At 36.8% G+C, this 14348-nt stretch overlaps 1 protein-coding gene across 11 annotated transcripts in view; it reads right to left on the reverse strand.

Moving 5' to 3' along the window:
- Positions 1–14348, reverse strand: part of ANKS1B (ankyrin repeat and sterile alpha motif domain containing 1B) — a 441168-nt gene that overhangs the window by 206912 nt on the left and 219908 nt on the right. For all 11 annotated transcript variants that reach the window (XM_057425330.1, XM_057425361.1, XM_057425317.1 and 8 more), the window contains one exon: positions 5624–5730. In XM_057425330.1, the coding sequence (XP_057281313.1) occupies positions 5624–5730 (107 nt within the window). The remainder of the gene's footprint in view (positions 1–5623; positions 5731–14348) is intronic.

Below are 14348 nucleotides of genomic sequence, written 5' to 3' on the forward strand. Positions count from 1 at the left end.
CTAAAGCCCCAGATGGGTATGGGTTTTCCATGGATCCTGTATCCTATATTATAGGCCTAAACAGATGTCTCAGACATATAAAGTGATTTCCAATATATGGACAACTGAAATGAGTCCTAAAGATCTACTGACTGGTATGCATTTTAACTCTAATTCTCCCCCACTCTATGATCTGCTAACATATTGCAAGAGTTGGCCTGCCTCAGAAGCTGCAAAGGCTTACTGAGGTGAAGAACAGGAAGACTCGGAGGAGTGACAAAGAGTAACAAAGAGCCGCTTTTCTCAGGGAAGAAGCCACAGCTGCACAGGCACTGAGAAGAGTTCCACAGTTTTAGTGTCAAGTTTTGTACATCTGCAATAAAAGTACAAGCAAGTTCTGGGGTTTGACAGTGATGTTCAGATAAGGGGGTTGAAACTCATAGTTCCGGGCATATATTCTAAGATTTTACTTGATGTACAGAAAATCTTAAACCACAGTTTATTCCAGCATCAGTGGGACCCGCATATTACTCACAGCCAGTTTTAAGGTTGTGTTAAATGGTTTTCTCTAGTATGCTTTAAGCATATTAGGTGTTGGCTTCTGAAAGTCACTAAAGTCACTACAGAATAGAGCCCTTGTCAAACATTGGCTTCCTTTTCATCATCTGCAGCACGGCCTATTTAAGAAAGGTGTTGGCAGACTGATTTGCTCTTCCAAGCTTTCGTCTGATGTCCAAATTGCCTATCTCTGCATCAGGTATTTTTGGATAAAAGCTCTGGTGGTCTCTGCAACTGCAGGACTTGAAGCCAATGCACATAGAGAAACTCTTTCAGGTTCATTTCACTCTAAAGAAGCAAAATTGTTTCTGTCCTTTATACTTGATAAAGAGTTTAAGATCCTTCAGAGGGATTAAAGGCAAGAAGAATTACTGGGTATTCCAGGACAGCAAATCCCAGGAATGACACCTGAGGGAGGATAGTCTCCAGATAAACTTCAGTTGATTTAATAAACCTCCAGACCTAGTGAAAAAATGAATGGAAAGAAAAAAAGAAAGAAAGAGAGAGAGGAAAGGAGAAAGAAAAGTTAAAAGTTAACTCAAACTAAATCCAAAACAGGCACCTAAAGGGAACTGAGAAGGTAGCCATGTCTAGCACTGTGAAACTATGTAAACACTTCTGCAGGTAAGTTCAAAGGATGAATACAATTACAGAAAATTATTAGAAGGATAAGAATGCGTATGCAAATAAGACAGTAGGTGGAAACTCAAGTCATCTATATTCTCAAGCTCTGCGTGACCTACAACATTTAAGATTCATTTCGGCTGCGTAAGCATCAGGACCCTAGAGCCATCTGAGGTGCTCAGCGGTATCCCACCTGGACTCTGGTTGCTGATCATGAAGTGTCTGACTCTTTCTGGTCCTCAGTAATATCTGTCAGCCCTGTCCGGATCTTCTGGATTCCCTATCCAATTGGTACTCCAGTATCCAATATCTCAATTGTACTAGATACCTATGTTTAAGCAAGTAATTCATCTGCTAAACACTAAGTTAGTAGATATTTTAAGAACTAGTGCCCTTTATCTCAAATATATAAGCAGCTTTAAATTCCAAGCTGCAGTCACTCTATAATTCAGTTTCCCAACAGTGAAAAAAAAAATAGAATTTAGAAAAAAACTTAGGCAATGCTTAGATCGTCAGTCAATACAAGCCATTTAAGTACTTGAAGGGGTACAGGCGCATGTCTGTAAATTCACAGCAGCCATAAAAGTCAAATGTCTTATGCCAGTTCAAGTTATTAACTGTTATTAATGACCAATATTTTGGAATGTCAAAAATTATAATAAAATGTTTCATATTTTTCTGTTTAGTCATTTCAGTTGCCTGGTCCCTATTTCTTTCATACAGTGTTTTATGAATCCTTTAAAGAGATATTATCTTCACTAAATTGCAGTCTTAAGCAAGTGATAAAATTTCAGAATATCTTAAATGATTAGAACAACCTAGAAATATGCTGCCCTTAATCAGAACCAGTCCCCACTGGGCAATGATTTGATTGAACTTCTTTTATCCCTGTGAATCCAGAATTGAGTCTTTGATGAAGCTCCAGAGTTGTATAAAGCTGCATGCAAGTATCTAGCAACCTCGTACACTTGTATATTTACATGTTACTCTGCAATTTAACTACTTTTCTCAGCATACTAAGTTATGTAGGCCTGAGAGTCTGCATAAAGATTATACCTTAACCCAGAGATATCCGTGGGACCTACGCATCAAAAAGATGTTCACTGATTCATTAGGTTTCCTTATTTTTTATATGTAGCTTATGTACTGCAACTTATGACTGACCTAATTGTTTCTTGTGCTTTAGAATTAATTAGACTGCAAAACTGCCTTCATATTATGAAACTGCAATATCATCTGCATCTTCAAATATAGAAAATCTCTGCACAAAGTCACTACAAATTTTTACATTTGCAGGACACTGCAGCCTATTACACAACAAATTATCAGTTATTAATGATTGCTTATATATATATATATATATTCAGGTATGATTCTACTCCTACAAGCACACATGAACCAAATTCTGGGATTGAATCTGTCTTGGGCCTACTAAATGTTATGGAAGTGTCATTCCTGCACATCACTAATAGTAGGCAGGAATTGCACTTGCTATGTGTGCAAATATGTGTAGAAATAGTTTGTGAAAACGCAACTTATTTTTTTAATACTGTATTTCAAGATATTTTAAAAGCATATATATGGCTGAACAATGGAAAAATATTCATACTGCAAAGTTTAAGAAACAGGCTGTTTCTTGCTATAAAGTCCCCACACTTCAGTTAACAAACAAATCTTCCTATCCTATTTCAAAGTACAGTCTAGTGAATAATTTTCCAAAGTACAGTAATGCCCAAGGGGGACTAAAAAAAGAGTTAATTTCTATTATCTAATGAATGACTAACCATTAAATCTTTTTATCTGAAAGCCACCTTTGTATTAGAATGCTGATTTAATTAATAGTATTTTGCTTTGAGAGTAGTATAAATAGGATATATTTGTTCTCATATGTATATTATTCCATGGACATTAATTATGATATTGTGATATTCCTTCTCCTGTTCTGAACATCTAGTAAGACATGTACTACTAAATCATACTTAATAGGAGTGTGATGGTTGTTGCTTAGGCAACAGAATGAATAAATGCAGGTCAGAATGTGCTTCCAGAAAAACAAAAGCAGGAATATGGTACTGAATATAGAAGAAATATGTCTAAATGATTTTTACTGCATTGAACTATTAAGAGTTCTTCAGTGCAAAGCAACTAACCTATCTGAAACACTTAAGATTGTAAAATATAACTTAATATATAAACCACTTTAATAAAGGCAAAGCAGTTTTCTCATATTAAGGAAGGCTACATCACATTTAAGTTTGGAATAATCTAAATTTTAATCCTAGAATAGCAGGTCTTTATTCTGTCATTTTCCTATATACTTTCCAAGTTTAATTTTCTCTTCAACATTTTGGCTAGAATGGAAAACACTTTCAAAAAACAGTAATTTAAATTTTCAGAAGAAGCTTTCCTTACATAATACTGTTACATTCAAAAGAACATTATTAAAAAAAATTGATGCTTTCTGATCATTTTTGTTTCTAATAAAATACGAGAACTATTCAAATTCTGGTACAAACAAAACTTGAAATATGTAACAGCATGACGAACAGCTTGACATCAATAAATTAGGAATTCTTACATACTGAAAATATAAACTTTTAATCATTAGGGTTTTTCCAGCTTTTTACTTAATCATTGGACATAAGAGTCTAACCTTCCACTCACATGTGTATACTACCCCAACTAATATTAAAATTTATCCTATATTTTACCTGCAACATATTTTTGAAAAAAAAGCACTTCAGAAAAGGCTTAAATTAAAAGAAGCAGAAAACATTATCCAACACACATGTATGCAGGCATAACTAAATCTATCTAATACCTGAAAAGTTTGATCTGGGTACTATGTCACAGAATCTCGCATATAATTTGTATGTTTACATAAGTATGCTAATAAGAGACATAGGAAATTAAAGTCTTATCAATTCCCCTGGAGCATGGTTCAGGCTCCTCCAGAGTCAGAGGACAAAAATAAAGCCCTCCCTAGGGCAGTTTATTTGGCTCCTCTGGTGCTCATAATTTACCTGTGGTAAGTGTACCCCTCTGCATTTGTCATGCCACCTACAGCCTCTTGTGAACAATTTCCTTCTGTGATCTTTTTAAGACTAAACGATCATCTACTTATGTAACTAACACTACAACATATATAAGAATCTGTAGTTCCAATGTGGGAAACTGCAGCTTGAAAGGCATTTTTGTTTTTATTTTTTACATTGCTGCACTGACAGCACACCCTTTCAGCTTTGTTTTCAAGACTATTTAAAGGTGAAGATTCTGTTGACTTTTATTGATATAAGCAGAAGATCACATGGCAGCCATGTAAAAACAGAAAGAAACCTCTACACTATTATAATGTGGAAATGGCAGAGATCTGTGCCTTAATTTTCCAATCAGTAACTCAAAGGCACATAATGATGTTGGCCAAAGGAATTAAATAGGAAAACACAACTATTGATGATTTTACAGTTGTAATATTCTTACTGTTTCACTTCTGTTTCTTATATGCCAGGTGTAAGTTATGCAGAGTTAGAACTGTTCCAATATATACATGGTTACTAAAAATATCTTAAAAGGGACTCATTAATATTATTTTAAGCTCTGATACCTTATAGGAAATGGAGTCAGGATTTTTGCAAGGGGTTCAAGTAGTGGGAGTAATGAAGCAGGTAGAAAAGTGATTATATAACAATCTTACAAGTAAGCTTCTCTACTGTCAATATTCATTTCAATGGGAAGTTTGTGCATGACAGGTCTCTGTTACTTTACACCACATGTTAATACTGTATATCCTGAAGTACATAAAATTTTATTTCATTCATATGTTCCTGATAAATGTCTAGCGTTAAAACATGAAAATGGAGCTATTAAAATGAATGCATTACTTTTCCACACAGGGCATAAGTTTCAACAAGTGAATCCCATAGCCTGATTTTTGAAGATGAAAAAACATTTAGCTAAGATATCAAGAATCACTTGTGTAGACAGCAGACTTCATTAAATAATTTTCTATTATTTAACTACCTCTGAATGCAAGAATAGCATTGCATGTTACTTTATTATTATTACAATGATCTTAATGTTTAAATAAAAGTAATAATGTGATGTATTGCAGATAGGGGGGTTTACAGCTTTTACATGCTGTGAAAATCCTGCAATAGATTAAAAGAACTGTGCATTTTTCTTTTTTAATCTGAAAATTGGTGAGAGGGAGAAAAAAACCTTAATATGCAGTTTTGCTTTTACCATATTTCTGGCTAGAATATTTTGTAACATGTACAATTTGGAAGTTTATACAAGGACAGTCTATATATTATTAATTTAGCTAGACATAGAAAAGTGAAATACTATACAGATCTTCCTAGTGCAATGCAGAATTATTCTAAGGTTTCTATGAGCACAAAAGACACAGACAAAAAAGGCAGCTACAGTGTATATACACAGATATGCACAGACAATATCTTACCATAAATTGCACATTGTCAAATCCATTAGCCAGCAAGTGGTTTTCATACTGAGGTAGCCCAATATTTTCCAACCATTGTCCCACTGTCTGGACAGGGCATCGGGGTCCTGTAGGAGGGTGAAGAGGGAGGCGTTTAAGCAATGAATAACCATCCACTGGATAATAGCGGTAGTCCTGGGCTGAGAGGTGGCATTGCCACATCGTGTTCCTGGAAAAGTTGGTATCAAAGGAGCCCGCCAGCTTGACAGATTAATGTTTTCAGCAAGCAGAAAAGTCAGAAGTAAAACATAGTTTACAGGGCAGTATATAGCACAAGATCTGATCGTAGCTCTACATTTCTTAGTTATTAATCTTTACTACAGACCAGCACGTCATAGAGCAGGAAAAAAAAAAAAAAAAAGAAAGGCACATCAAGCTGTCAGCGAAGCTGTTCTCCGTTATATGTGATTGTTGGAATACTCCACAATGAGCAATGCACTGCCAGCAGCAAGAATTCTTTTTATCAAGTACTCCTACACTCATCAGTATGCAGCTCCATGATTCTTGCTCCCCCTCGCTCACTCCCCATCATTACCCAGCCTAGGCTACACCTCGCATTTTCAATAATAGCCATCAGATAAGGCAGATTTTTTTTTTTGTCTGCAAGCTGTAAGCCTGCTGCTGCTGCTTCCTCCTACACACCCATCCAAGCGTCAATCTTGAATGATGAGAGCAGTCAAAACAAATGCAGAAAATAGCGAGACTCAAAAGCAACCTAGAGCACTTAAATCTGAATAGAATCTTCATACCAGTTACGCTTTACATATCTGTTTGTTGTAGATTTTTACGTTTTACAAGACATTCAGAACTGCAATATATAAATCATAGCCAATGGCGTGGTTTACTATGCCTTCCCCTTCCCCCTTTTAATACAAGATAGGTAGTGGTCTGCTTTTCTGCTTATATAAGAGCAAACCCCTTTAATGAATCGATAATGAATACATTTTACAGCTTCTCTCCTGTAGTATGGCAAAAGACATAAACGGCACAACAATTTTAGTCAAAGTAATTAGATTATCTGCATGATTTCTTCAACCATAAAATATTATAAGACACAAGAAAACCTTCAAGCCAACATATCATAATTCAATTTGAAAAGGTCACCATTTCAAATGAATAACTAGCTAAATAAAATTTTAAGTTTGTGGAATTTTTGAAAAAAAATGTGAATGATAGCAGGCAGACATACAAGATTTGCATGATATCTAGGGTGGAAGCATATTTTATCAACTATAACAGGAAAAATATTAAAATGAAAGTGAAGTTCATTTTCTGCACAAGAAGCCAGATACCTCACAATGTATTCTCTCAACGCTCCATTTTTCAGACAGTTTCTCTAAGGCTGGAAATACTTTACACCTTTATTCTAAGGGGAATGTTTAGTAATCTTTTGCTTTTCATAACTGGATTAAAGGACTAAAAAAAAATAAAGGCAGAAAATTGATATATTCAGGGTCCATTGTGAATCTCAGGCAATGATCATCTCTAAGGGGCACTGAATTCCAGGCATAAGGAAATTACAGATACCTGTCAAGGACATCATTTGGGATTGATGATACTATGGCAGAAAACTGTTTCACTGAAATCCAAACCTACAGCCTGACTGATAAGGTATAATGCAAAGTCTTTGCTATTGACATGCAGAGGCTCCCTAAGCAGTTGCAGAACAGACTTTTAACTTTGCTGGATATTTAAAATTAACAATATTAAAAGAGTTTTAACTCCAGCCTGACTAGAGTTTGGACTAAAACCTGTTATCTTTTGCTCTGGTATTGCTGCTTGGATTTGTGGAACATCTCTGAAGTCCATAATGAATTTGTAGAATAATTCTAGTTGAGCCATAAAAAATCTTTCATGTAGTTGGAAAGTTGCCCAAGATAGATCTGTAGGAGATCTTACATTACTCCAGTTCTTCTCATTCATTTGCTACATTACCACATGAAATGTGAAAGGTTCATTAGGCCTATTAAAAAAATTCTGAAGGCTTCTCTGGCACAGGTAAATCTGTAGTTGCTGAAGACGCATTTAGGCGTTTTCTCAAGTATTTAATAACATTATCACGTGAATATTTGCAATATGGACAATTTATCTACAGTCTGCACAAATAGCTAAATGTATTTCAAACAGATTAATGGATAATTCATTTTTTCTCAGAGGAAGGAGCTATACCAAATTGATAGAAATCTAGGTCTCATGGAGATACAAATGCATTTGTTCACATCTGTCTGTAAATCTTCCCTATTTTGCAGAGCTTTTTCCACTGTGAATCATATATTTGTACACAGATGGAGCATAATCCCTTCAGGGTTGTGCCCAGTATGTAGCAAGGCTGTAAGGAGGAGGGTAGGCTATGTTGTGATGAAATACAGTGGACTTCCGTTAAGTAAGCACATTTGAAAGGCTGGGCAAGCTCTTCAGAGAACAAATTGAGAACAAAATTACCTTAAATTGAGAATTAAATCTTTGTTATTTTTTTTAGTTGGCTGAGAAATCATGAATTTCTTTGAAAAGAATGCCTGAATTTGTCTTCCTCTTTCCCCCATAAGCAGAAGAATTCATATTGGAAAGAAACCCAATGAAGCATAATCCCGCTCTTTGAAAGAATTATGCATGATAGGCCCTTTATTTCTTCTGCATGCATAGACACAAATGTCTCTGCATCTTATGTTCCCAATCAACAAAAATGTTCTGCCTACAAGACACAGCAAATAATCAACATCCCAGTTTCATGGTCAAATGCTTCATACTTACCTTACTATAAACAGCATGGAAGTTATGCTGCCAGTGATACGAAGTGTTTGGCTCAATGCCTAGCAACAGTGTAGGCAAAATTCAGTTTTTGAGTGCCTCCCCAGACACATTTCCTCCTGTAGCTGTCGGTACTGCATCTCTCTATGTCCATGGCCCCAGCACTGGATTATTATAGCACTGCTGGTCCCACCGTATACTCTCCTCCAGTTCTGTCCTTTGCCAGTATAACTACATGTCTGAACCCATCAAGACAACATAAGGTTGCTCAGAAAGGGGAAAGAAAACAAGCAGAAACACAGTTTGCTGCCTTGTCCTCATCCCTGACTACTGTCTCATTGCTAAAGTATCCTTTTATCTGCAAGACTTTTTTTCCTTCCTTGTTCTACCAAAGGCAGTAGTAAGGCAAAGACAAAGGAAGTCACATGGCCTTAGATTAGATTAACCTAGATTAGATTAGAGACAAATCTTTCATCATGCTAACATGCAGCTCTTCAGATCTCCTTCTTCTTTGCCAATCCAGGAGATTTATCTTAGGGAGGCTGCTTGGACCGTTTTTATGAGCCAGTTCAAGCAGAAACTGGAGCAGATGCTGTTGCTTTGAGACTAGAAGGCTATATCTTCATTTTGCTAGTCCATGATTCAGTGGCAGCCCCACCGGTGTGCTGATGCAGGCAGTGCCTACTTTGGCTATGCCTAAAGCTGGTCCTGATATTGAAAAACATTGTGCAGGCTGCGTAAGATGTTCTCACCTGCAACATATTCACATACCACTGTGCTTTCCTATGATTTCAAAGAACATAAATCCCATGATAATCCTTCTGTGGTATCAATACCACAATCAAAAAATATGCACTTATTCTTGCATGGGAAAACTGACGCATAAGTCAGGGATAGCAATACTTGGTTCTTGCTTCTCCAAGGCAAAAGAAGCAGCACATAGAAGTAATGTCTCCAAGAAAAATGCCATCTGGTATGCTATACAGTAAATTCTACAAGATGTCTCATTCCCAGTGAGACTCAGAATATCTTTATTGTGGGGTTTGGAAATGACTGAATCTGTGACATCAAAGATCACATGATTTCAAACATGTTGAAAGGCAGATTTGCTCCAAATGAAAAGGAATTTAAGATCTTTATTTTATTGTCTCTCTTAATAATGCGGATTTTTCTTATAATTTTTTCTTCATTTAGTTTTCAAGTGAGGAAAAGAAAGAAATGCAGTGATTTTTTTTTGTAGAGGAGGTGTTGTCCCAGTCACTGTGAATAAATTATTATAAACCAATTTCTTAGGTCAGTTTGTGTCAAACATCGCTAAACACTTCTGATGTTAAGGAGTCAAACATGGAGGAATTTTTGTAGTTACTGACCAATACATTTCTGAGTGGAGACTATAGCACAATATGAAAAGAATTAATCTTTTAAGTACACTGGCAGCAAGTTTAGCAGAGCTGAAGAAATTGATGCTAGAGTAAGTACTATAAACATTTTTCTTTAATTAAAGCTTTCAGCCTTGTCCAGCACTAAATGGAATATAATTTCCTCTTTGTACTTACGATTTCAGCCAGATAAAAAAGTTATCTCAACACTGTGACAGAACTTGAGCAACAGAGTTAGAATGACTGCACGTTCTAGGGAATAAACTAATCTAAATGTATTCCTGGAGAGGTGACAAGAATAGGTAGGAACAGGATGTTGTATGAGAAAAACTATGTCCAACATCTAGCAGACCAATATCATTAAAAAAAGTTTATTACGAAAGAAATATAGTAGTTTCCAAGAAGTGTATGCAAGGTTCTGCTTTACCTCATGCATTTCAGCTATATTTCTAGGCTACTCAAAATGCTTAGATTTGAAATTATCTTTTTCATAAAACTCTGAAAAACCTGGATGCCTTACAAAAAATCTGTAATTTCTGTCAGCAGCCTAACTCTTTGGAGGACAATGCCACTTTGTATGACCATGTTTGGTGACGCTGAATATGTGCCTTAAAGTACTTTTAGAGACAGTTTTCCTGGCATATACAAAACCAAACCAAAATCAATAGAAACAGCTTGAATTTAAAGAACACTATCTAGTATCTATAATCTAAAGGTTACATCCTATTGCTTATGTGTGGGCCCAGAACACATAAAAATAATTCTCAGACCATAGCTAATGCAAGCTAAGGGAACAACCTTCATTGACTAGGAAAATCATCCCCATGGTTTGTTCTGATTTTTGTTGACATGGTTTAGGGTGAGGTGTCCCTGCCCATGGCAAGGGGGTTGGAACTAGATGATCTTAAGGTCCTTTCCAACCCAAACCATTCTATGATTCTGTGATTTATTATAACTCTGTGTCCTGGGTTCAGCTGTAACAGTTATCTTTCTTTCTCCTTCCTGTTGGCTGGTGCAGTACTGTGGTTTGGAATTAGTATGAGAATAATTTGACAACACACCAATGTTATAGTTGTTGTTAAGTTGTGCTTACCCTGATCAAGGACTTTTCAGTCTCATGCTCTGACAGTGAGAAGGGCACAAGAAGCCAGGAGGAAGCAGAGACAGGGCACCTGACCCAAACTAGCCAAAGGGCTATTCCATACCACAGCACGCCATGCCCAGTATATAAACTGGGGGGAGTCACCCGGAAGGCCCAGATCACTTGGGTTGGGCTGGGTATTGGTCGGCAGATGGTGGCGAGCAATTGTATTGTGCATCACTTGGGCTTATTGTGCTTTATTTTTCCCTTCCCTTTTCAGTTTTATATTCTCTCCCCTTGTTACTTCCCTTATCATTATTACTATTAGTATTAGTAGTAGTAGGTTTATATTCTAATTCAGTTATTGGACTGTTCTTATCTCAATCCACAGGATTTACATTCTTTTGATTTTCCTCCCCATCCTGCCTTAAGGGGGAAGGAGGGAGTAAGTGAGAGGCTGTGTGGTTCTGTGTTACCAGCTGGGCTTAAACCATGACACTACATTACTACTATGCAAGTACAATAACTGTATCTACAATAACTACAACTACAAAGTGTGTGAAGACAATTCATTTTACTTGACAGATGATTTGTCAAGAGTGAACTGCATTTTGTGAAACTCATTGGACTTTCTACAAGTTTGTGTTTCTGATTGTTGATATATTATTTACCCAGGAACAGCTCAAAGTGCTTCACTCCATCATGAAACATACATCTATTATAGACACTTCAAAGTTAGGGTATTTTTTGTATATAGTCAATTGCTCTGGCAACTTTGATTTAGTCTCCTTCAGAACCCATCCTGTTCAGTGAATAAGGGACAGTTCTCACTAGAAAAATCAAAGATCTGTTTTCTATGTTTCTAGGTCTCAGGACACGTTCTATTCAAGACTGCCACTACTATGATGCTGAGCAATATATATGGTGTATGGTAACATATATCACCATGCAGCAGGATTTCTTGAGCTAAAATTAGTCTTTTTAGATTCTGATTTTGTATTTTAAATGAATACATTTGAGGGATAATTTATGGTTAAAGACAACATAAAAATCAAACTATATTACATAGAATTGTAATAGCCAAGATTTCCTTGGCCTATAGAACATAAATACTAGATGCAACCTACTGAATTGCAAGAATTAGTTAAGAACGGCTGAGGAGCTTCACTGGATCACACCACAGCTTAATCTAGCTTCACCTAGCTTCAGCCATTCACCAACTTCATTGAGTGGCTAGTATAAGAAAGTGTAAGATGGCCATGCAGTGATCCTTTCCTAGCATTTTCCCAGTATCCAGCAATCTGTAGCTCAATGACTTTCTGAAAGAGAAATAGTGTCTTTATGCTTAATAGACCTCCATGGATTTTTCTGCCAGTTTGGTGGTTGATGAAATATACTGAGAGAAAGAGGGTTGCAGGAAGAACTGGATTTGTCTTCTACCCTCCCTCTGTAACTCTTTTCTATGGGAAATGGAGGGAATGTCTCTTTACATTATAGATGTCACCACAAGGGTAAGAGGTTACTGTCACTTTGTATTGCATTTAGGAAAGATACAGTTAAGATGCAATTAGAATTCAGCTGCTTTTTTTTCCCCTTTTCACAAACACTGAAGGAGCTCCTACTGCTGGAGGCAGTGCTGAGCAGGTGGTATGAATGCAAATCCCGGTGGATCACACTATTTTATGAAGTTATTCTACCTTATACAAATTCCTTTGGTAGGACAAGGAGCTTTCAGTTGCCTGCCATTTTTGCAGGAATCATATTCACATGCAAGGGGTAAATGTGTACACCCTTATTCTGGCTTCAGTGAAACAGTAAGATTTTCTGTAAAAAAGGAGTTAGTTTCTTAGAGCAGTTTCTGGGCTTGCTTCAGGAACTTTTACAGGATAATAGTAACACTACACTCACCACCTATGAGTAATCATTTTCACTCTTATCATCTGCAAGAAAACACACCACCAAACTTGAAAATTTACATGACACCATGACCAATCGAAATACTTTATTTAACTCAGTAAAGATTTTAGACTACTGTTAAAATCTAATATCCTAAGTATGTATCTAAGAAAGGCATACCATGTAGTCTTGCTGAAAATGCTATATAAGCCCAATCTTTTATGCTATAATTCCTGGCACCATAAAAACAAATATATGTAATTTCAAATTTCAGCAAATCAAGCAGGAGCGGGTAACAGAGAAATATTTGAAGAAACTGTTCACAAAAGGTTTGAAAGAACACTCAAGGAACAGAGATAGCTCAAGAAGGTAAATACAGCCATTTTTATCTTTGAGCTCATCTCCTTTTACTCTTGGCTAGGCTCCCTTGATGGACCATGGACCAGAGTCATCTCTTAGAGGTCTCTCTGGGGTAGTCAGTGGAGCATGTTACCAGTACCTGGTAACCTCCTGGCACCCCATGGGTGAAGGCACAGCTCACTGCTGTTAGGGAACAACTGCTGCTCTCTGCTCCCTGACAAAAAAGGCAGGTTGTTAATAGAAACTTGCTTTATTACATAAAAATTCTATAACCACCTTCTGTAATATTTATCCTCTACTAACACAGTCTGTGCAAACACCAAAAGAAAACTGCAGCACCTTTCAATGAATAATGAAGACGTTACTTGAGTGGGTGGCATGCTGGCACTGCTCTGGCAACTCACTGGACTGTTTGCATATGGATGAGGTTATATAAGCCGCATTCATCCTGTCTGTGAGCTCCCTCATGCTGACTGCTCGACTCTCACTCTCTCACCTCTGGAGTAGGAACTCTGATCTGCACACACCCCCCCCCCTCCCCCCCTAGATGGAGCCTAGGATCCTGCTTCAGAGATCTGTGCTGATGCCTACAGACAGTGCAAACAGCTCTCATGCTGTTGTAGTCCTTCATGGCTTTTTGCTTTGGGAATTGGAGTGATAAAAATGTAATTTTCCAGACAAAACTGACAAGCTGTACTCTGGGCACCATTCCTTCTATCATTCCTTTGTCAAGACTAGTGGATCTCAGGAAGAGGTCAAGTGGTTCTACAGGTACAGGTTAGATGAAAACATGTCAGACTAGTTTCACTAGCATCATTAATGTTGTGTGAGATATAATGTTAGTGAGATAATGAATATTTCCCATACTACAAACAAGATCAAAAGTATAGCTGGTTTAATAAGCAAAACCAATACCTGCAGTTATTGTCTTAAATTCTGGTCTAGGGCTGTTTAACTACATTCCTTGCTATCCGATTGAAAATGTCATGGATTTTGTCTTGCATAAATTTGAGAAGAATGGCTAGTCTCTACTTGAACTCCATATTCATATGCAAATAGGGGGTTTTGTGTACTTACAAGATTATTTATTCTTTGGAATTATGCTCTGTAAAACATTTCAAATAGCCTACCAGAAAAGAGAGTAGCACCAAGTAACTGAGATGATCCATCTCATGCCACAAATAGAAAAACAGCCAAATTGCAGAGTTCATAAAAATTGCTT

This window comes from Pezoporus wallicus, unplaced genomic scaffold (assembly GCF_028554395.1).
Source record: "Pezoporus wallicus isolate ANWC-B61680 ecotype Strahan unplaced genomic scaffold, APGP_CSIRO_Pwel_v1 scaffold_3294, whole genome shotgun sequence".
In the NCBI taxonomy this organism is placed as follows: Eukaryota; Metazoa; Chordata; class Aves; order Psittaciformes; family Psittacidae; genus Pezoporus; species Pezoporus wallicus.